Source organism: Mustela nivalis, assembly GCF_964662115.1.
Source record: "Mustela nivalis genome assembly, chromosome: X".
Taxonomy (NCBI): Eukaryota; Metazoa; Chordata; class Mammalia; order Carnivora; family Mustelidae; genus Mustela; species Mustela nivalis.
In genome coordinates, this window is record NC_139040.1 from 117,844,086 (window position 1) to 117,868,757 (window position 24,672).

The 24,672-nt window shown below is 39.7% G+C and overlaps 1 protein-coding gene and 1 long non-coding RNA gene across 6 annotated transcripts in view; both read left to right on the forward strand.

Annotated features, from left to right (window-relative positions):
- The first annotated feature begins 10,870 nt into the window (after nucleotides 1-10,870).
- Nucleotides 10,871-24,672, forward strand: part of RPS6KA3 (ribosomal protein S6 kinase A3) — a 113,806-nt gene continuing 100,004 nt past the window's right edge. For 2 of the 5 annotated variants that reach the window (XM_082718338.1, XM_082718339.1), the window contains exon 1: nucleotides 11,288-11,376. Coding sequence is in view for 2 of the 5 variants with exons in the window: in XM_082718342.1 (XP_082574468.1) it covers nucleotides 11,308-11,376; nucleotides 15,102-15,143 (111 nt within the window). In the remaining 3 variants the exon portion in view is untranslated. Of the gene's footprint in view, nucleotides 11,377-15,101; nucleotides 15,144-24,672 lie in introns of all 5 variants that reach the window. The other 3 variants (XM_082718342.1, XM_082718340.1, XM_082718336.1) reach the window with 3 other exon arrangements.
- Nucleotides 15,155-23,481, forward strand: LOC309856778. The gene is made up of 2 exons (XR_014307344.1): nucleotides 15,155-21,211; nucleotides 21,256-23,481. It is a non-coding gene; the product is annotated as an uncharacterized lncRNA (long non-coding RNA).

The window sequence follows — 24,672 nt, forward strand, 5'->3', positions numbered from 1 at the left end:
GTTTCTGCTTTTCTGTTTGACTTTGTTTTTTAGATTCCACATATAAGTGAAATAATTTGGCATTTGTCTTTATCTGTCTGCCTTATTTCACTTAGCTTAATATCCTTTAGATTCATCCGTGTTATCGCCAATAGCAAGATTTCATTCTTTATCATCACTGAGTAATATTCCATTATACATATATCCCTCGTCTTCTTTGTCCATTCACCTATCGATGGACACTTAAGTTGCTGCCGTCCTCGGATATTGTAAACAGTGCTGCAATAAAAATGGGGGTGTGTATATCTTTTTGAATCACCTTTTGTTTTCTTTGGGTAAATAATACAGTTGTGAAATTACTGGATCATATGGTATATCTATTTCTAATCTTTTGAGAAATCTCCATAACTGTTTTCCACAATGGTTGCACCAATTTGCATTCCCACCAATGTGGGGAGTTCCCTTTTCCCTACTTCCTCATCAACACTTGTTGTTTCTGTGTTTTTGATGCTAGCCATTCTGACTGATGTGAGGCGATATCTCATTGTGGTTTTGATTTGCACTTCCCTGATCATGAGTGATGTTGAGCATCTTTTCATGTGTTTGTTGGCCATCTGTAGTCTTTGGAAAAATGTCTATTCAGGTCCTCTGTCCACTTTTCAATCAAGTTATTTGTGGGGGTTTTGGTGTTGAGTTGTGAAAATTCTTTACATATTGTGAATATCAACCCCTTATTGGTCGTATCATTTATAATGATCCTCTCCCATTCAGCAACTTGCCTTTTCATTTGTTGATGCTTTCCTTCACTCTGCAAAAGCTTTTAAGTTTGGTATAGTCCCAATGCTTTTGTTTCCCTTGCCTTAGGGGACATGTCTAGGAAAGTGTTGAGAAGGCTCATGTCAAAGAAGTTACCACCTGTGTTTCCTTCTAGGAGTTTACTGGTCTCAAGTCTCACAATTGTTAATCCATTCTGAGTTAATTTTTCTGTATGGTGTAATAAAGTGGTCAGGTTTCAGTCCTTCACATATGGCCGTCCAGCATCTTTTAGGTAACTACCTCTTCCCCGTTGTATATTCTTGCCTCCTTTATCATAAATTAATTGATTATATAAGTATGGACTTATTTCTGGCCTCTCTATTCTGTTCTTTTGATCTATGTGTCTATTTTCTGTGCCAGCGGTGTACTGTTTTAACTACTGTTTTAACTACTACTACTAGTATATCTTGAAATTTGGGATCGTGATACTTTCAACTTTGCTCATCTTTCCCAATATTGCTTTGTGTATTTGTCTATTTTTTGCTTCTGGTATCGTTTAATTTCTTTTTTTAGTCCCCTTTTTCCTGAAAACAAAATTTAGCTCTAGAGCAGCACAGTTCAGTGGAACTCTCTGCCAGAGTGGAACTGTCTTATGATGCGCACTGATACCATAGCCACTAGCCAGAGGTGAAGACTGACACTTGAAATGTGGTTAGTGGAATTGAGGAGATTAATTTTAAATTTTTATTTTATTTTACTTAAATTTAAATAGCCGTATGTGGCAAGTGGCTACCACAATGGACAGCACAGCTCTAGATGCTTAATTGAATTCCACTTCAAGTTCTTAGAAATAACACTTAATAGGTAGTACTATATGCTTCCCATTGCATAACACAAGAGGCTTAGAGGGTTTGGTTCTGCCTCCTTTTGTGTTGTTAAGACTGATCAGTGAGTTCAAGTGGTGATAGCCTGCTAGTTCAAGTTCCCCATCCAGTTTTTAACTAAGGGCTCCATTCACTTACAATTTTTGCCTAAATCAGTTATTTCATTATGGATTTCAAAATAGTGCTTTTCTAAATCTTTCGCCCTGTCTACATTTATTTACAAGCCAAATTTCTTCTATAAAGAACATTCATCAACTAATTTTTATGGTTGGTCTGAAATGCAGTTTATACAAGACAAGGCATGATAAATCCTTAATTACTTCTCTTAATTGCCATTAATGGCTGGAGAGAAATGCAGGTGTCTTTCATCTATGCAAAGCTTTGGGGATTTTTTCCTGAGCTATGGAAAGCCATTGTGAGTTTTAAGCAAGGGATCAACAAAATGAGATTTTCGTTTCAGGAAGCACCCTTTAGTGTGGAGTCTAGTGTGGAGAAAGGGTTAAAAGTCAGAAGATTCTAGAGGGAGCCAGTCATAATACAGGCCAGAGATGGTAAGGACCTGAACTCTAGTGGGGGTGGTAGAGTAGGAGAGTTTGACACATTCCAGATTAGAAAGCAAAATCAACAAAGTATAGCTGTCAAATAATGTGGTGGGCAGGGCGAGAGACAGTATGGTAGGGTTACAGGATGAACTCTAGATTTATAATTTGGTGAACTAAGTAGCTGGTCGTGCCACAAACCACCTTGAGAAATGCAGGGAGAGAAGTAGAGAGAAGTTAGTTTCCAAATGAAAAATGAAATCAGCCCAAACACAGACCTCCTGGACAGAAGGGATGATTTATGAAGCTGCAGCATAATTCTTTTCACTTGAATCTAACAAATAATAGTGAGTGTATACTATACTATACTTGGGGAAAATTGCTGATATAGAATAATCTGAATTCCAGTGATCTATAAATAAAAATTAGGGGTTATTTGGTTAGCATTAAGAGTTGAACCCAAAGAAATTAAATTCCAGGCTCTATTCCTAATCCATTTGAAAACATGTTCCAAATTCCAATCTATCACTTTTTCCCTATTGCTTACAAAGATGTACCTATGATTTTAAGAAATCCTCAATAGTAGGTATAATGTTTTCAGAAGTGAAAAATACTATGCAAGTGTATAAGCAAAAATCCTCTCAGTGGCTGTCTTGGTTTGCTAGGGCTGCCATAATGAATACCACAAACTGGGGGAGGGGGAAGTGTGCTTAAAACAGTAAAACTTTATTGCCCAGAGTTCTAGGGGCTATAAGTCCAAAATCAAGGTGGCAGCAAGGTCATGCTCCCTCTGGAAGCTCTAGGGGAATCCTTCCTTGCCTCTTCCTAGCTTCCAGTGGTTTGCCAACAATCTTTGGTGTTTCTTGGCTTATAGATGTATCATTCCAATCCTCTGTCTTTACATGACATTCTCCCTGTGTCTCTGTCTTCACAGGGATATCTTCTTATAAAGTCACCACTCACATTGCTTAGGAGCCCACTGTATTCAAGTGACCTCATCTCAACTAATTATATCTACAACAATCCCATTTCCAAATAAGGTCACATTCTGAGGTATTGGGTGTTAGGACTTCAATATATCATTGTTGGGGGACACAATTCAAGCCAGTAGAGTGGTCTAAAGACCCATGCTGAATTATGAAAGAAAAGTTTTTATTTGAAAATTATCTCCTTTAGCATTATTTCAAAAGCATTTTACTGATTACTCTTTGGAAAAACTGAAACTTAGTTTCATTTTTTTCAAAATGACATTCACAGAACCTTGCTGTCTCTAGCAAGGTGGAAAAAAAAAAAGAATAAGAAAGCGATATGACACGCAAATGTATTTAATAAAGATCCTTCTAAGTAGTTATATACTTGTATTTTATGGCACATTTTCCCCAAACATTTTCTGAAAAAAATTATAGTACAAAACATGCAGTCTTCATCAAATTGATACACTAATTTTTGCTAACAGTATCTATTGTTAGAACAAAACAAGATAATGTATGTAAACAATTTAACAGTTTGCAATAGCTGCTAGCTGCTATTAAAATATATATTTAGTATTCTTAGAATTGCAATGAGTATTAAAGAAGTTAATACATGTGAACCACTTATAATAGTGCCTGACACATAGTATGTATGCAATAAAAGTCTAGCTTTACTGTCAACATCACCATCATTATATAAGATGGCAAAGTATCCAGGCTTCTGGGTGGCTCAATCAGTTGAGCAACTGACTCTTGATTTTAGCTCAGGTCATGATCTCAGGGTCCTGGGGTTGAGTCCCCAGTCCTGAGTCCCTGAACTCTGCTCCAAGCTCAGTGGGGGGTCTGCTGGAGCTTTTCTCTCCTCCCTCTCCCCTTCCTCCTGCTCACTGGCTCTCTCGCTCGCTCTCTCTCTCCCTCTCTAAAATAAATAAATCTTTAAAAAAATATATAAGACAGTAGCGTGTCCAAAACTGTGAACACTACTTGAACTCAACATTTTCATATAGTTTCATTAGGTAGAGTTTCTTTAAACTTCATTTAATCTATAGAATTCATCCTTTATTTAGTAGACAAGTATAAGTTATTTAAATTTAATTTTTTTTTGAAATTGTACCAATTTCTTTTTTAATAAAGGGATTCCTTAATATTTATATGCCCCCAAAGTATCTATTTTATTTACTAGTTAACATCACTTAAAAATAAGCTACTGAAGTCATAATCAGTGTGTTGTTTGATAAAAATATACTTCATACAAGTATGGCATTATTAATCTACAGCCAGTTTTTTCTACAACAGACTCGATTTGACACTCCTTCATTCATTCAGGTTTTGTGATTAAAGCTGCATATTTCCAAAGAATATAGTTTGGAGCTCAGTTGGTGGTCGAAGAATAGAGTTCCATTTAATTCCATAGTTTTCCTCCAAGTCACTTCCCCAGCTGAGGTCCTGTTGTAGGGCTAGTCTGACATCCAAGTCACTAAAAAAGTCAGAATAGGGGCGCCTGGGTGGCTCAGTGGGTTGAGCCGCTGCCTACGGCTCAGGTCATGATCTCGGAGTCCTGGGATCGAGTCCCGCATCGGGCTCTCTGCTCAGCGGGGAGCCTGCTTCCTCCTCTCTCTCTGCCTGCCTCTCTGCCTACTTGTGATCTCTCTCTCTGTCAAATAAATAAATAAATACATCTTTAAAAAATAAAAAAAAAAAAAGAAAAAAAAAATAAAAATAAAAATAAAAAAGTCAGAATATTTTTTAAAGTATCTTTTCTAGTTACAGACTCAAATATACATTCAAAAACACAAATATAAGCTTTTATTTTAAAAATATTGGGGCGCCTGGGTGGCTCAGTGGGTTAAGCTGCTGCCTTCGGCTCAGGTCGTGATCTCAGGGTCCTGGGATTGAGTCCCGCATCAGGCTCTCTGCTCAGCAGGGAGCCTGCTTCCCTTCCTCTCTCTCTGCCTGCCTCTCCATCTACTTGTGATTTCTCTCTGTCAAATAAATAAATAAAATCTTAAAAAAAAAAACAAAAATATAGCCACAATAACAGCCATGATCTAAAATAACAGTTCCATAATGTTTGGGGGATTTTTTTCATAGTCATGAGTACAAACCGGTGGTCCTTGGGTTTTTGCTTTAAAATAGTTTGTGGACTGAAAAAATTTGAGAACCACTGCTCTGACCAACCAAACTAAATTGATAGTTATAAAACAGGAATGTTTATCCTCTGAAGGAATACTTCATGCAGCAATTTTTGGTTAATGTTAAAGCAGCCGTTTTTAATATCAGCTTGAAAATGAAATTTTAATGCATTATCTCCCTCTTATGAATTAGTGTTCATAAACAAGAACATTTAGTGGGTTTTTTCTGTTCTAGTAAAATGTAAACTGAAGGAAAACAGTAGCTTATTAAAGCTCCAAGAATGGCTTCTCAGTTCCTTGTCAAGTCTCAAAGTCCCATAATTCTTTCCCTTCAAACAACTCTGAAGCAAAATGACACCTCTAAGGATTAAGCATTTTGGAAACCAATAAAAGAAAACATTAAAGCATGTCTGACACAGACCTCTTCTCCATACTTCCCTGCTCCTCCCATCCTCTCTACATGAGTCAGGTAATGTTAACTTTGAATCATACATTCGTTAGTTTCTTTTGAGCATTACATAAACAAAGTTTTGATCATAGTCTGTGAGGCAACTGACCTGTAATCATTTGCATTTCAACACATGTGGCTTGAAAAACAGAGCAGTAAGTTACCCTACATGCTCTTTTATTTGAATTCCGCAGGAGGTCACTCACTGTATCATTTTTTGTGATCCGAGAGTGCACTAAAGAAATAGATTATACCATAATAAAATGCTCACACAACAATAACTTTTGAGTGAAGTATTTGAATTACATTATGTATGCAGGAATACTCCCTTTCTGAAGCTGATAACAATACCTCCACTTATTGAGTGATTCCTTATGTGGCAGGCTCTGTGCTCAATGCATGACAGATATTGTTTCCACTCAATCTTCCCATCAATCCTACCAGGTATGCATTATTATCCTTATTTTCAAATGAGGAAAACAAAGGTTAGTCCACAAATGTTTATTGAGCAACTACTATGTGCCAGACCCTGTTCTAGGCCATCAAGTTGAAGCTTAGAGACACAAAGCAACCTTCAGTTTGGATACAGGCCTGTCTCAGCTCTTATCATGATCCCAAGTCGCCTTACTGGGAAGAATATTCAAGAAATATTTCAAGTATTTGTATCACAGAATGTCTTCCTCTTAGTTCTTTATAGATTTTATTACCATCTTTCATCATAGGAAACTCTCAAATCATTGAACTTTATATCTGGAGGGGAACCTAGAGAAGATCCTTACATTTTCCAAAATTTGAATTCTCTCATTGAACTAATTTGAATTCTCTCATTGAACTAAAGTGTTCAAATAGATGTAGAAATTCCTGTTGTCTCTTAAGATGTGTGTCAGTCAGGGGCGCCTGGGTGGCTCAGTGGGTTAAGCCTCTGCCTTTGCCTCAGGTCGTGGTATTGGGGTCCTGGGATCAAGCCAGCATCGAGCCCTGCATCGGGCTCTGCATCGGGCTCTTGGGGAGCCTGCTTCTCCCTCTCTCTCTGTCTGCCTCTCTGTCTACTTATGATCTCTCTCTCTCTGTCAAATAAATAAATAAAATCTTTTTTAAAAAATGTGTGTCAGGACGCCTGGGTGGCTCAGTTGGTTAGGCAGCTGCCTTCGGCCCAGGTCATGATCCCGGCGTCCTGGGATCTAGTCCCACATCGGGCTCCTTGCTTGGCAGGGAGCCTGCTTCTCCCTCTGCCTCTACCTGCCACTCTGTCTGCCTGTGCTCACTCTCGCTCCTCTCTTGCTCCTCTCTCTCTGACAAATAAATAAATAAATAAAATCTTAAAAAAAAATGTGTGTCAATCAAGAAAATATTGTTAATTTTTATTTAGGAACATCAAAAATTCCCACAAAATTCATACACATGGAAGATATGTCACCCTGCATTTTGTTTGGTTATTATCTTACGCGAGATAAAATTTGAGCCTAAGTCTTATCTTTCTTTCTCTCTATAAAGAAGTAGTGTCTAGCAATTACTTTTTCTTTTTTGTGAAAAATTTACTTTAGATAATGTAAAGGGAGAAGACTTTTCAGAGAGGTGATGATGATTACACTCCAAGGGCTTTTTTTTTAAGACTTTATTTATTTATTTGAGAGAGACGGGGGCGGGGGGAGATAGAATGAGTGGGGGAGAAGCAGACTCCCTGAAGAGCAGGGAGCCCAACATGGGACTGGATCCCACAACCCTGGGATCATGACCTAAGCTTAAGGCAGACGCTCTGACTGAGCCACCCAGGCACCCTAAGAGCTTTCTATATCAATAACAAAGCTATATGTAATAGAGCTGTGAATTCGGGATGTGTGTAAGGTAGAGATTGTGCTATGAGCTGTCCTTAGTCATCTTTCCAGACTGATGGAACTCCATTTTTTGAGCAAATGTTATTTTGTTAAGTAAAATGCCCATTTTAACTCCTATACAAAGGTTATAATTATAGCAGGAAATTGTTGGGGATAGAGGAAGTTAAATTTGGTTGTCTTGTCATACATCAGGAATGATTTCTTGGAAATCTAGTCCAGATTTTTGACTGAGGTTTGCTGTTTCCTTTTGCTGTCGTTTCAAGTAATAACTTTCCAATATTTTGGTTCTGACTGGGAGATTTATGCAGGAGGTGGGGCATAGAATCAGCCCTTTGTGCTGGTTTTGCACCAAGGAACCCCAAAAGACAGTAGAATGTGAGGCTATCACTTAACATTATATTAGGGCATGAAAGGCTCAATGTGAACATTCTAAAGCAGTGCTGTCCTCTAGAACTATAATGCTAATCTTGACAAATAAGCCCTGTATATAAGTATACATTTTGTAGTAGTCATATGAAGATGTAAAAAGAAACAGGTGAAATTAATTTTAATGAAATATTTTATTTAACTGAGTATATTCAAAATATTATTTCAACATGTAGTCAATATAAAAATTATTACTGAGCTACTTTACATTTTTTTTGTACTAAGTCTTTGAAATCTGGTGTGAACTTTACACTTACAGCCCATCTCATTTGAGATCAGCCAATCTTATTTTAAGTATTTCGAGAGCCATATGTGGCTAGTAGCTACCATATTAGCCTGTGCAGGGTGATCTCAGGAGGCAGCTGTTCTCTGAATAACTAAGAGTTTTCCTTTCTTAAGCAGGAAAGAAAAAAGTAATCCTGCTCAGGGTAATATCAGCTTCTATGTTCAAATAACTCTTTTTTTGCAGCCACCTACAAGAAACATCCCCCAGTCTCATTTGATTTTTTTTTTTTTCAAATTCTCCCACCCAAAGAGAGTGATTGCACCGCTTTTGGATTTATAAAAGAAATGAATGAAAGAAGTTTGTTAACTAAAAGAAAAAAATTCACTTTTCTCTTTGGACAAAAGGAAGGAGAATGCTGTTTTTCTAAATCAGTTCACAAATACTTAATCAAGCAGATCCTATGTGGAAGAGAGCTGTGCTAGTGGTACCTAGCGCATTATTAACAGTTCATTTCATTCCTAATTCCTGCAGTGTGACCACTGTTCACAGTAACTTTGTTTTAGAAGTTATTCTTCTACTTCTTGAGGTAAAAAGAATAAAAGTTGAAATCAACTTTTCAGTATACAACTTGATTTATTACAGTGGAGTAATTCGCACGGGGCAGTGTTAGACATATTAATAACTGTCTCCTTAAATATAAGGTATGTTTTTTCCTAAAGCAAGAATGTTAGTTGGAATAATTGATCACTGTTTGGTGTACTAATTTACCTTAAACTAACCAAATTGACCAACTTCTTTTCGCTGCAAGGAATGGTAATGTGGCTTTGCAATGTAAATGAAAGATAAATTAGGTACTTCCTACCTAAATGCAAAACAATGCACAACTCCTTATCCTCAAACTGGTTTTACCGTCAGAATTACGGAGATGGTGCTGCCAAATTAGTTGAGTTTGGGTCCAGACTGGATTTGCAGCACTAGAGTCAAGCATGTAGGGAGAGGTGACAAAATCACGAACTAACCCCCCCCCCCCCCCCCACCGCACAGACCACGCTGAGCCTGCCCAGATGTTGTTCAACCCTGAGCTGTCCCCCTGAGTCCAAGGCTGCGAGAGAGGGCGCGCAGTGAGGACTTCCGGCCACCTCCTCGGGCTCCCTAAACAGATGGAGCCTCTTCTGGTGGCCACGAGGCTCCCGGGCCTCGAGCTCGTGCCAGAGAGCGCGCAGGCAAAGGCGGCGGAAAGATTTCAACACCTGCCTCTCTCGGACCCAGCGAGAAACCTTGCACCGCCCGCGCAGACCTGGCTGGCCAGAACTGGGGCTCTAATCTCAACCAAACACCTGCGTTAGGGAGGAAGCCAAGGGCTCTCCAGGTGTCTGGGTCCCAGGATGATGAAAGCGAGCTGTTAAAAGGCGTGCACCGGAAACGCAGCGGGGGACGCGCTGTGGCCGCCTGGCGTGGGAGGACCGGGACGCCTTGGCCGAGGCCTGAAGGGATGAAGGCACTGGCTGTCCCGGAGATTTCTCTACTTTTTTCCCTTCTCCTTCTAGAGGGGGTTGGCCAGTGGCTGCAGTAGCTTTCCACTCAGCCCCGCGACCTTTACACAATTTTGCCCAGGCGCACTAAGCTCGCTAGGCACCTGGCGTTGGGAACACGAGGTAGAACCCACACCCCCACCCCCGGCGGGACTCAGTCCAGACGCCCAGGCCTCTCCCCACAAACTCTTAGTCCTCTTGGATTCCGTTGCCGTCTGGGAATTGGGTTTTCTTAACCTAGGGCTTCCCTGTCTTGGGCTGGAGGAGGAGTTAGAACCCCTCCCTCGCTTTCCCTTCTCCACCCTCGGCCAGCCTGATTTTTTAATCTAATCTTTTATTTAAAGTCAACAGAGGAGCAGGAACCCCAGGTTTCTGCCAGCATGATATTTTAAAATAATTCCTCAACCTCTGCTGAGAGGGGCAGCCTCAAGGAACCTCCTTGTTTCCTTCTTCGTGCAGGGAGTGGGGGACTTCGAGAGTCAAAACTGAAGCCTGAGGGCTCTCCAGATTTGGGGTGGGGGGCGACTCAAGCAGGACAAACGCAGTAAAAATATTAAAAAGATGACACCAAAGCTTCGATTTGGAGAGCCTTGAATCCTAACCGAGAGCCGAACCTCCAGGGGGCACCAGGGCACAAAGCCTTACGTGTCCCCGTCGTGGGGGACTTTACGGGGTCGGGGGGAGGGCAGGTGAATGCCTACCATGTGAGCCTGGATAGGGCAGGTTTTGGTCCATTAAAGGATATGCCCATAGACACGACACGCCCACAAACACCCGCGGAGGAGTGAGACCGAAAAGACACCCCACGCCCACTCCCCAGGTCTTTGGCACTGTACTGTGCCCACTGCGCCTCGCCCATCTCCCTCCCCAGCTAAGCGGGGACCACTGTTCTCTATCCTTAAGTAGCCTCCAACCTGCTCAGACCCTTAGCAGTTCAAGGCTCCCAGCCTTTCGCTCCTCTTGCCCTTCCCTTTCGTTCCTCTTGCCCTTCCCTTCTTCTTTCCCCCGCCGCCCGCCGACGCCCCCAGATCTCTTGGGCTCGCCCTTCCTGAAAGTAGGCGAGGCCCAGAAGCCGAGGCTGGGGCGAGGAAGGAGGGAGGAGCGAAGCGTGGTGGCCGGGGGCGTGTCTTCCCAAGCCCCGCCCCAGGGTGCGCGCGGCGGCGGCGGCGGCAGCCGAGCCTCGCTCTGAGAGACAGGTATCGCTTAGGCGCCATGTTGTGAGCGGAAGTCGGGGAGCGCGCGGCCGCCGCTGTTCTGCTGGGAGCGGGCGCGGGAACCGGCGGGGGGGGGGGGGCGGAGCTGTAGTCCCGGCGGCGGAAGGAGGAGAGGAAGAAAGGGGCGAGACCGGGTGCCGGGCAGCGGCGCGAGGCTCTCGCTCGGCGTGCGGACATCTCCAGCTAGGCGCGCGGCGTTCGAGGGTCGGTGTAGGCGCCGAGCCCTCTCCCGGGCAGCCGGCGCTGTTGCTGCTACTGCTGCCGCCGCTGCTGCTGTCGTGGGGCTCGGGTGGCGACAGAGCGGGGCCGGCCGTGGGGCGGGCGGGGAGGGAGGAGGCGGTGAAGGCGGCGGGCCGGGGGGGAAGATGCCGCTGGCGCAGCTGGCGGACCCGTGGCAGAAGATGGCTGTGGAGAGCCCGTCCGACAGCGCTGAGGTGAGTGCAGCCGGGCGGCCGGGGGCCGGCGCGCCCCTCCCCTCGCCCCCGCCTGCCAGCTCCCCTCCCTGAAGCTGGCCACTTGGCCCCTTCTTCTGCTCGCGTTTCCCCTCTGTCTGGGATTCCGGTTTGGGTAGTTGGGGTTGGTCTGTTTGCTCTTCTGTTCCACCCGCACCCTCACCTCCCCTCCCTCGCTCGGGGGGCTGTGGTGTGGTGGCGCGTGGGGTTTGGAGTGGGCGCTGGGGCTTTGCAAGAAGCCGATTTTAATCAACTTTGCGTGGGGGGGGGCGGGAAGTGGAGCGGGGGCCGGAGAGGAGTTGAGAAGTTTGCCCATGCCTGGTTGGGGGCTTCCCTGGACCCTGGCGACTTTGGGGTGTAAGGGAGGGATATGGATTGAGTTCACTGGGGAGTAGGGACTCTCGAGTCCGGCCAGGGGAGGGAGTTGGTGCTGTGAGTCGGGTGCGTGGGGGCTGGAACGGCCCAAGGCAGGACTGGCGACCTGCAGGGGTTTCGGGAAGGGGTGCAGGACAGCCAATGGTTTTTGCCTCCCCCCAGTTTGTCTGCCGCAGCGGTTTCTGGTGGTGCAAAGGAGAAAGTGGAAGCTTGAGGTCCTCCCCCTCCCCCATTTCTTAGGTCGCTGAGCTCGAGGACCCAGTCATTAGGAGCTTTAACTTGAGTTTCCTGTCCTTGGAGGTGAGAGGGTGATTTTCAAGGCCATCAGTAGCTGCCCTGGAAGGCTTTCAGGTTTTATTCCCCCAGGATCTATTCGGTGACCATCCCTGAGACACCTAATCGAGTGCCAGAAGCCCAAACAGTAACCCAAAGACGGCAAAACAATTTCCCGGGCACGGCACAGCATCGAGCTTTCGCAGCCGCCCCTGTCCCAGCACCAACTCGGGGTCTGCGAAAATAGAACATGCAAGACCCATGCTAGGGCATCAGCGCTCCTCTCCGGAGTGGAAAATCAATTCCTGATGGTGGCATGTCCGTGATTCTCCCTTCTTGACTTTTTGCTGTCTTCTGTTCCCGCAGCGGACTTTGGGGGATTACAGGATGATAGGTTGCGTGTGTGTAATAGTGAGTGACCCCATTTCTGGAAAGCATGACTGAAACGCGGGGGTGGAATGGGGCAGGCTCTGATGAGTGGTGTACTTGGCGGCAGCCGCTGCCCTGCCGGCCTCCGCAGTGTGAGAGGTGGATAGGGTTACTGGTTACGTCAGTAAGACCGAGGCTCAGTTTGATCTGAGATGCGGGACACTTGCATTCCCGGGTATAATGGAGGGGGAGGGGGATCAGTTCAAATAGCTTTTCAGTTTTTTTCCTAGTCACCTCTACTGCTGTATAAAAATGTTTACTTGCTCTCCTTAACGTGAGCAGAGTTGTAATAGTGCTTACGGCTGGTACTTAGTATTTTGTGACTTGGATCATATTTTAAAAATCTAAACTAAATGGTACTGTATAATAGAAAAGATATTGATAGATTTTTTTTCTAAATATTTTAAAAAGGAAATCACGGTTTTAAGACTGGCAGAATTACGTTTAAAATTGTGTTAGCCTGTTTAATAGTATAGATGTTTTATAAGAAAATTGAATTTAGAATGTTTAATCATCCTTTGAATGGATAGTGTGAAAATTAGTTTGCACATGGGCTCTTTTCATTCATCTTTTTCTTCAGATTTTATTTGCATTAAATAACATAGCTAAAAGGTTTGTAAAATGGGTTTTCAAATTGCTGACCTTGTGAAAAGAAATTGAATTTGCTTTGAGCCTGATTGTTACATGCAAACAGTAACATTTGCTACTCATAATCAGTCCACATTTCTGCTTGGCACGTAACAGTGTGTTAAAAAAATCATTTAAAATTCCACCTTATCCTTTTTCTACATAGCATACATTTGAATAGGGAAGGCACAAAACTGATATTTATTTAGCACTTACTATATGCCAGATACTGTGGTACATGCTATTTCATTTTATCCTTTCTGTGACCCAACAGAGTAGGATTGTGATCCTCATTATTACAGATTAAGAAACTGAATCTCCGAAGTTAAGGGCACAAAGATTATAAATAGTAAATGGCAGAGGCACAATTCAAAGCCGGGTGGGTATAATTTTTGTGCTTTGCTTTATATTAGGGTAGCTGCTTCAAATCCTTTGTGGAAAAATTCACAATATAAATAAATAAGCCAGTAGTTAGAGGTCATGTATTTTTCAGAAACAGTTACGGTATTATAAGCAGTCTCACTTGTTAAAGCCTAGTTATTTCAGTTACTGTCATGGTTTCCAGAACCTGGCAGATAGGATTCCACAACTTGCCATTTTCAAAGAATTTTCTTGATATTTTGGTATAAGATATGTCACACGGAGCTGGTGTTTCCTGGATTAATTTTTAAAAGATCTTTTTAAATTGCTTTTAGATATTTTGTTGCCTTTGGTGGTTCATCTGTTTCAAGTAAATTACTTCTGGTACAATTTTGGAAATTGAAGCTAGTAAGGAAAAGGTTGAGAATTTTCATTCAGAAGTCTAATATTGGACTTAGTATTATGCCTGCTATTATGCTATCTCCTCCCCAGTAAGGCCTTATCAGAAAGTAATTATATTTTACCAGAGTAAAATCATTTTTTTAAAAGATGTTTACGTGAGTAAATACATCAAATTTTTTTCTCCCCAGACTAAAAGGTTTCAGAAATGGTCTCGATAGGAATTTTCATTTGTGGTCTCGTTCCTAGTAGATTGTGAAATCTTGAAAGTAGAGTCCTTTTTTCTCTGTGTTCTCAGCACTTAACACCGTGCCTGGCTCATATATATTTTGGACCCAGTAGATATCCACTGAATGAATTATGGTCAGGAATAGGGTGATTATCAATGTTATTTCTGTTCTTATCATTTTAATCTTACACTGAAATACGAGCAGTCTTAAAAGACCTGAGTACCTCCCCGAAAGTACAGGCAGTTTCTTCATTCCTTTACATAGCCTTCCTCCTTTAAGACCTCATATGGGTCTCATGGTGCTCAAAACAAAAAAACCCTTGTGGTTAACTCAAACATGGGTCAGAACATGATAGGCTAGAACTAGGCCAAATGTTTAAAGAAGCAAATTTAGGATAATAAAGGAAGTACTATGTAAGCAGTCAAGGTTAGTACAAGATTAAAAACAAAATAGCGTCCTAAATTGTCCAGGTGAATTCACAACTCTTTAAGGAGTTATTGAGTAACTGACTGTTTAGAAAACTGGTATCAAGGAATTGTGAATATTCTGTAAATTTCTCGCCACTACATTTACTGGATCATAAGCCTGACCTAAAATGACACTTTTTCTCAGTTTTCAATAAAGGATAAATGATGGTAAATGTAAATAAGAACAATATTAATTAATTTAACATTAATAAAATCGAGGTTATTTTTTGCTTTATAAAAATGTGCTGTATAAAAATAGCTACCTTGAATTCTTTTAAATAGCAAGTACCCATAATACATTAAAATATTAACTATGTAAATTTTTTTATAAAAAATGAGACCCTTGTGTTGGAAACCATCTTTAGTGGATATGCATCCATTTTTATCAAAGATTATATTGGATTCTGTACTGTTTCTACAATATTGATAGGAGGTTTCTTATTTTTATCTGCAGGGAAAAACATTCTGTTAAAGTATGATCATTGATTTTGAAAAAATGTTTTATTAAGTTTCTTCCTTTTCCTGTTTCATTTCTACCACCTTTCAGGTTTTTTTCTTTCCCCCAAGTGAAGATCTGAGGAGAGGACAGGTATTGTTACATGTCAACTGTCGATAGTAACTGTGACACATTACTGAACATTTCACTGTTTTCAGTGATTATGATATAAGATGTCAGTTTTTGTTAAACTAAAATTTAGGGAAGTTTGCTTTATTTTGGCAGCTCTTCCTGTACTTATTGGATTGATCCAAAACGTGAAACTTCTTTGGTACATTTAAATTAAGATAAAGGGATAAACTTAAAGAAACGAGTATAGGCAGACTCTGCCTTTTCTTTAGTATGTTTCTGGAAATCACAATGAGTATATTCTACTTTTATTTAAGGAGAGTGGCATAACTGGGATGTGCACTCTCAACCAAGGATGCGATAATCAGTAATTATAGAGCAAAAATATAGCAGATCATTTATCAGAAGTCTGAATTGCAGAATTGTTGTAAAGATTTTTTTTTTAATGTATCACACATTGAAACATTCATACCATTGTGATCATTGACAAGATTTGCTCTAGAGTTCCATACTCAGGCACATGTGATATAACAGGCTGTGAATGTTGGGTGATGTCAAGGGCACCAGTTTCCCAGTGCAGACTGGATGCTTTAGACCCAGTGATTCAGATTACAGTATACAACAGTGATATCTTGGTGGTCACTTGGTAATGCATGAGTGTGGTAGGGCTCAGTTGTTTATGTGTTTTGGTGGATAACAAGTTTTAAAGCATTGGAATGCAATTGTGCAAATCTATATATATACATGCAGTTTCCCAATTCACATAATAGAAAATAAAAACAACCAACTGCATTTTTATACTTGGCATTAAATGTCTCCCTCTACCCCACTTCAGATTTGATATAGTTTCCTATATCATTATCTGGAACAATTAGCTGATCTCATATATTCCAGTTTACCAATTTAATACCAAACAACATAAAACCAAAGTAAAACAGCTATAAATGTTAGTTGTTGTAAAATGTATAGAGTTAAAAACAACAACAACAAATATATGCATTTTCTGAAGCAGATTCAGGATGAAATGTATCCATATAAGACGTAACTATTATTTTATACATTTGGCCTATTTTAAGCAAATACATTAGTTACTACCAATCAAATATTTCAGTTTTACTTATCTCCTTAAAATTTAGAAGGTACTTTTTTAGATAATTTTGATATATGGGGAAGTGTTAAAGAACATAAGCTTTGGAGCCATAAAGACGTGGGTTTGAGTCCTGGCTCTGCCACTTAATAACTTAGTAATCTTATACAAGTTGTTTAATGTCTCTATGCTTCAACATTCTGATCTGTAAAATAGGGATGAAATAATATCTACCTCATAGGGTTGTGGTGAGAATTAAGTGAAATGATGATATATGTAAAGTATGTGGTTTGCTGCATGGTTTCAGTGTTTAATAAATAATATAGTGAATCATCTCTCTAATAGAATTGTCTGGGGGAAGCTCTGTGTTTTTCCTCTGGAGTAATTTTTTTCAGAATCAAGCAGAACAATTAAAAATTACTTGTTTGATCTGTTTAAACAGAGCCATTATTATATCTGAATATAATTGTAAGGGTAAGGTGAATGCAGATCTCTTGAATCTTGTCTCCCTTTTTGTATTGTTCCCTTCTTCAATATCATCTGTAAAGGGGAAAACAGATAAAAAAACATTTGAAGAATACGTGTGGAAGAAGGAAGAAAGGAAACTTTGGTCAATTTGGGAGGCATCTCACAGTCTATAGCATGTGATTGTTTAGCAGTGTTTTTTTCCTCTTAGTGATATATAAGATAGTATATTTCATACATGATAGCATCTTATGATTGATGAAACCTGGTGTATCCTGGATGTCAACTTCTTGAAGGAAGTCTCCCCTTGAAGAAATGGATAAAATCAATATATAGTGTTAATAAGTAGAATTTTAATTTACTTTCTAAAGCATACCAAAACAAAATGTGCACACCTTTTTATATTTTAGGATCAGTTCTATTAATTTCACTTTTAGAGACAGAAATTAGTATGGCACACCCTCCCCATTACTCTAAACACATTTATTTTGCTTATTTGAATATGCCACGAGTAACTGGATTTTCCTGTCTAAAAATAGACTCCTTTGGATTTGATATTTTATTTGGTATTTGTACTTCAAGAATTTGAAATAGGATATACAGTATTTTTAACAGAGAAGTCTCTGGACATGTTAAGGTGTATCTGTCTATGCCCCAGGAACCATCTCCACCATGCAAAAAACAAAACAAAGGAGCATGACATAATTAAATAAATTTGGGAATTACAGAGTTAAACAGTATTTGACCAATGTCTTTACCTCATAAGTTCTTAGCACTTTTAAGGCGATATTATACATGATGAATCTGCAAAAAGGATATAGCCCACAGCATTTGAGACGATGTCAGAACCCTTTTTTCATGAACCATCTATTGAAGTCTCAAAGGATACAAGTGCTTTGCAAAACAGTTTGAGCAGTCTGATAACTATAGTAACATGATCCAGTATTGCCTGCAATTGAGCTGTTATGTTTAATTGACTATATCACAGCTTTTTTCTTTATCAAGAGTTTTTGTTTCATTTTTAATTGAAATCTTTTAAAATGTATGATTTTCCATCTTACGATAGACTAAACATTTAAATATAATAATTTAAATGAAAGTTTTAGATAACTTTTTTATCCCATATTCTGAAAATAAATTGTTGTATTCTACCTTAGTATCAAAATATTTGCCCCTATTAAATGGCCCCTGCATTGACTTGCTCTGTAACTTACATTTCAAATTCATAATTATTACAAACTCTCTTTTATCATTGGGCGACTTGATGCTGCCATCAGTCTGTATGTCTCTCCCACTCTCCTTTTTAAACTAATTGCTTCTAACTTGCAGTTACTAGAAAACAACTAGGGTGAGTGATATATTGATGCAGTCTTTTTTAACTTGGGAACCTTGTTACTCCATCTTAAAAAACAGTTTACATTTGCAGCCTACCAAATAATACAAAATAGCATCCTCACCCTTTTTGTGATCTCTGCCCATCGTATACACATACCTCTGGGGTTAGGGGTATTTGGACATATTACCTACTAATAAACAGTGTTTTATGCTTCAACATAACATTGACCAAATCGCTCAGTCACTGGCATTACCTACTGTGCATATTTACCTTCCTTTCTGGAAGGTATCAACTAGAAAGGAATGTGAATAAGCTAAAGAACAGGGGGCTAGCCTACTGTCCCACCTGGAGTCAGGTCTCCACATTGTCTTTTGGAGTTTTTTGGTGGGATTTTTTTTTCCCCATGAAATAGGTCTAGTTTCCTAACTGTTAGCTACCCTATATTTATATGTAAATCCAAAAGCTCTTTCATACCTCCTGTCATTCTTTTCCTCTATTAGTATAAATAGAATTACAGCGGTAGCATAACTTAAATCAGATTTCCCGACCTTAGCTAATATACCCATGGTATCTTACATACCTAGTTATGTTTAATCCACCATGTAAATTGATTTTTATAATCTTCTGTATAATAATGATCTTGTCTTCAAACTTGACCTGGTCATCTAGGTTTCTGTGAGCTTGCCTCTAATCCTGTGGTCCACAAAGCTTGTTATAGGAAACTTGGTTCAGTTATTTGACATGTGTTAGAAGCAGATGTCAAATGATAGCCTGAAGCAGAAGATGATTTTGATGTAATAGGTTGAAGTGCATCTCATATACAGTGTTGTGGGAGAAAACTTCTCTCCAGAAATCTTGTAGGACCTATACTAAAAACCTCAGTTACTCAGAGTGTTATTTCAGCTTTTACATTTAGGAGCCTGAAAACAATATAAAATAATAGGAAAGATTGACTTAAAAAAAAAAAAACACCATAACTTCTAAGTTGGTATCATTCAGTAACCTCTAGCTACATGTGGCTATGAAGCACTTGAAATGTGATTAGTTTGAATGAGGAACTGAATTTTAAATTTAATTTTAATTATTTTAAATTTAAAAAGTCACCTGTGGCTATTGGCTACCACATTGAACAGCACAATTCTAAAAGTTAGAGGATTATTACAATTTGGACTTTTTCTATACCAGTGTTTTTTTCAGCTCTGCCTTCTATTATTTGTATTTTTAAATTAATAGGCTAAAGCTTTTTCTAAATGAAAAAATACTTTGTTCTTTCAAATTAAATGTAAATTAGCTTTGTCTTGTTCCTCACCTACCTTGAAGATTTTTTATAAGCCCTTCTACATGGTATGTGCCCTTCAAATCACCATTCTGCACTTTCTATAGTTTTGCTAGTTTTATAGTAACATTTCTCATTCAAGTGATAACACCAAGCACTGGGGAAATTTAGCTGTCAAAAAATGTTGCATTTTGTTAATTATAATGTGCTAATTAATACTAGAAAAATGGATTGATGCATCTTGTAGATAAATGTTTACTGAATGCCCTCTCTGACTAGATACTGTCTATATCAACTTGAGTGAGGTAGACATAATTCTTCTCAACCTACAGATGAGGAAACTGAAGCCTAGAAAGGTTAAAGAAGCTGTTCATGGTTGTACCACTAGTTATTAGGGGATGCAGGATTCAAACCCAAGTCTCAGATTGCAAATTCCATTGACTTTCTGCTAGACTGCCATACTTGAGTTGAGAACAGCGTGTGGGTGATTCATTCTAGATGAAATCTCCTACAGGGGAAAAGGTTCTCAGTGGTCTGCATGAGAATATATTTTTATGGGAATGTACAGGTAGAGTTAGAAAAGTGAAATTGATTCAACTCTCTCCAAATACATTGTGAGTTAAATAGGCTTTTGTGAGCTATCCTGAAAAACAGCATTTGTGACATTGTATGTGAAAATGTTTTGGGATTTCTAAACGGCTGTCTTACAAATATTTGAAACAAAAACTATAGTATTTAGAAAAGGGATGGGGGTGCTGTCCATCTGGACATCTCTATGTTAACATTAGTTAACATCTCTTTATATAGAAGTCCCTAGGTATGTGTTTGGGTAACTGTGCTCTGTTTTTGAATTGCTCCTCATTAAATCATTACCTCTTTATATTTGCATCTCTTCAGAAAACTCTATTTGATACTCCCTCAAAGTGTCAGAGAATAGGATCTTACTCAACCTGAAAAAGTTACCATTTATCTTGCTATAGTATAAGAAAAGGAAATTTTTTCAAAGTTTACATGATCCTTGGTGGGATTTTTCCCTCTTTTTTTTTTAACCTTTTAGGTTAAATAGCCCTAATCTTTTTTTAAAAATTGAGATATGATTTACATACCACAAAATTCCCTCTTATAAAGTATACAATTTAGTGGGCTTTATTTATTTATATTCACAAGGTTCTGTAACCATCACCACTATTTAATTCCAGAACATTTTCATCACCCTAAAAATAAATCCCATCCTCATTAGCAGTCAGTCCCTATTCCTTCTTTCCCCCAGCCCCTGGCAACCAATAATATACCTTCTCTATATATTTGCCTATTCTGGACATTTGATATTAATGGAATCATATAATATATGGCCTTTGTTTGTGAGTGACATCATTCATTTAACAATGTTTTCAAAGTTCATCCATGTTACAGCGTGTATCAGTGCTTCCTTTTTATGGCTGAGTAATAATCTGGTATATGGATGTACCACATTTTGTTTATACATTTGTCAGTTCATGGACATTGGGGTTGTTTCTACTTTTTTACTATGGTGAATAATGCTGCTATGAAAATTCTGTATCAAGTTTTTTTGAACATATGTTTTTGATTTTCTTGGGTATACACCTAGGTGTTGAATTGCTGTGTCATATGGTAAGTCTATGTTTAATATTTTGAATTACCGACAAATTGTTTTCCAACTTGCTTAAACCGTTTTATATTCCCACCAGCAATGTATGAGGGTTGCAGTTTCTCCATATTCTCATCAACACTTGTTTCTGTCTTTTTCATTATAGCCATTGTAATGTGTAAGAAGTGGTATCTCATTGTTATTTTGATTTGCATTTCCCTTATATCTAAGGATGTTAAGGAACTTTTCATGTTCTTATTGTCTGTTCGTATACATAATTAATTCTTGTGCTTATTTTTTTACTGATTTGGAGACTTAAGTGGAGTTTTTGCATTAATGCTTTTAATAGAAGATCCTTATAAGTGGAGTTTTTGCATTAATGCTTTTAATAGAAGATCCTTATCTATGTTATATTGTGTACAAATCTTCCTTGACTTGAATAGGATTATGTTCCATCATAAGTTGGAAATGCATTTATTACACCTAACATACCGAACATCATGGCTTAGCATAGCTTACTTTTAACATGCTCAGCACTTATGTTAGCCTAGAGTCAGGCAAAATAATCTAACACGAAGTCTATTTTATAACAAAGTATTGGATATCACACGTAGTTTATTGAATACTGTATTGAAAGTGAAAAACAGAATGGCTTTAAGTGTATTGGTTGTTTATACTCACATGGCTGACCGTGAGCTGCCATTCCTTGCCACTGCCCAGCATCATGACAGTGTATCATACCAACATATTGCTAGCGTGAGAAAAGATAAAAATTCAAAGTGTGGTTTCTACAGGATGAAATTAAATAATCACTTTTGCACCATTGTCAAGTCGAAAAATTATAAGTTAAACCGTCATAAGTCAGGGACTGTCTACATAATTCTTCAGAAAACTTAGTTTTAATCTGTGCTTTCAAAAGATTTCTTTCTTTTTATATGTGATAAATTTAAAGCTTTTCCTAGAACACTGATTTTCCAGCTGGGTCAGTAGAGCCCTGTGTTCTATGGAGATACCTTATGTTACCTCATCACCTGGACCACCTCTTTTACCAGCCAGAGCAGAGTTTCTAGAGGAACACAACAAAGAAGTAATGTTAATTATAGAAAATTATAGCAAGAAAGCAAAAATCAAAGCAATGATATTTTTCATTACAGTCTCCTCAGTGTTAGACTATTCTAGAGTTTCTTATTTAAAGCAAGTATACAGGAAATAATTGAAAATCAACCACAGGTCTAGATTCTCAGATTAAATACTAGTCAATAGATAAATGAATTCTTTTCAAGAATCCATTTCTTAAGTGAGATATACAGGTGTTTCATTTAAAGAAGTAGGAAGATGCAAAACAAAGCATGTTTGCCTCCTTTCCTTCAAGTTCCTGCTGGCTATTGGTATAAGCAGTAAGGGGGGGATTACTTGAAGAGAGGAATGTCACAGACAAATTAAAAATAAGATTTCCTGGGGCACCTGGCTGGCTAAGTCAGTGGAACATGTGACTCTTGATCTCAAGGTCATGAGCTCAAGCCCCATGTTGGGTGTGGAGCCTACTTTAAAAAAAGAAAAAAGGGATTTCCTTTGGATTATTTTTAAAAAAGCTCATAAATGAGGGGTTTAAAAAAAAAGATTTTATTTATTTATTAGAGGGAGAGAGAATGTGAGAGAGTGTGAGAAGGAGCGCATTTTGAGGGGAGAGGGAGATGGAAAGGGAGGAGCAGGCTGTCTTCTGGGCAGGGAGCCCAACATAGGGCTCCATCCCAAGACCCTGGTATCATGACCTGAGCTGAAGGCAAATGCTCAATTGACTGAGCCACCCAGGCACCCCTGTAAATGAGTTTTAAAGTAGACTTTTCCCCCCTTGCTGTTCTGAGCATGTAAAGTATATTACTAGGTGATGATGAATGAAATAGGATTATTTCCTTTGGAATATTATAGTTTAAAAGTACTGAGGTAGACAGGCAGTTAAAATAACATGAAGCAAGCTAAATTAGCCAGGAATGTTACAAACAGATATAATTGGAACTTCAGAAGAAAATTATGATCTATAATGTTATAGCATTTTCCATAGTGCATTTTTAAGCATAGTGTGGAAGATTAGAAAGTAAATATTACTACCCCTGACACCCAGTAAAGTTCCTTTTAAAAAACACATACACACACAAAGCAAATAAATGTTTTCTTCCTTTTTAAAAAAGATTTTATTTATTTGACAGAGGGCAAGCACAAGTAGGGGGAACAGCAGGCAGAGGAAGAAGAAGTGGGCTCCACCCTGAATGGGCAGCCTGATGTGGGGCTTGATCCCAGGACCCCAGGAGCATGACCTAAGCCAAAGGCAGATGCTTAATGACTGAGCCACCAGGCACTCCTAAATGTTATTTTCTTTTTTTTTTTTAAGATTTTTATTTATTTAATCGAGAGAATGAGAGAGAGAGAGCATAAGAGGTAAGAGGGTCAGAGAAGCATACTCCCCACCAAGCAGGGAGCCTGATGCAGGACTGAATCCCAGGACTCTAGGATTGTGACCTGAGATGAAGACAGTTGCTTACCCAACTGAGCCACCCAAGCTCCCCCTAAATGTTATTTTCAACATAAAAATTAATCACTTGGAGGAGACCTCTGGTTCTGTCAAGTTGGAGGAGCCCTATTCCTCCTAGGTCCTCTTTTACAACTAAAACTCCTTAGAAAAAAATGCATCAAACAAGTACAGGAACATTGTGAAAGATGGAAAGAAGAAGGGAGACTCCCTACAGACTTTGGGACTCAAGGAATGACACAAATAGTGAGTTCCTTGGTGGGTTTTTTTTTTTTTATTGCTTTCCATATATCTTCGACAGGTCCTGTAAAAGCCTCCAACCTGAACCACCAATAGACACAGTGAATGAGGAAAGGGTAGCCTAACAATAGTAAATTTTTTTGACGTACTCACCCTACTGTAGCCAAACACCATAGAAAATCCCCACCCTACTCCAAAGAAGCAAGTGGCAGTGCTTGAATTCCTCTACTCACTGATGTTGACTGTGCAGATCAAGGACCTAACCTCCCATTGCCTGCCTAGCAAAAGCAGAGAGCACTTTGATTTTCCCCTGCTGGGTGGTTTTGGCAGGTTGAGCAGGAATCTGATCTTCCCATTCCCCCTCCCCATGCCACCACCTGCAGAAGGAGGTGATGATCTCACTAAGATAGTGTCACTGCAGTCCAGGAGCCAGTTGAGTCTCCATCCCAATCTGGAAGCAGTGAAACTTACCAAGGTGCTGTGAGGCTGGGGTAGTCCCCACTAAACCTCCCCTTGCCCTCTGTCAGTTAGGAGCTGAGCTTACACCTTCACTTAAAATCAACAAGGCAGAGCAAGATGGTTGGAGGTGGGCTAGTCAACTCTGCTTCACTTCTTTACTGATGTCATTGGGGCCCAGTGGGCAGCTGAGCCTCCCTGCCTCGCATCTGGCATCTACAAGGTAGAACCAAATGGTGGATGGCAGGGCTGGTTGGCACTCCACTTCCCCTTCTTCCCTTCCCTATTTGTTGGGCCCTTAAAGAAGCTGAGCAGTACAAGTCAGCCCTCTGCTTTCTCTCTCCCTATTGGCAGTGTGATTGAGCAGGTAGATGAGCTTGTACCCCTACTCAGAGGCAGTGTGATGGTGCAGCTTGGTGTCCCACTTCCATTGATACCAAAAATGGAGCTGAACTTCCATCTCAGTGCTGTTCAAAAAAGCAAGAGTAATTGTTCCACTTTTGCCAGGGTGGTGTCAGTGGGCCCAGCAGGAAGCTGAACATACACATTCACCTTGC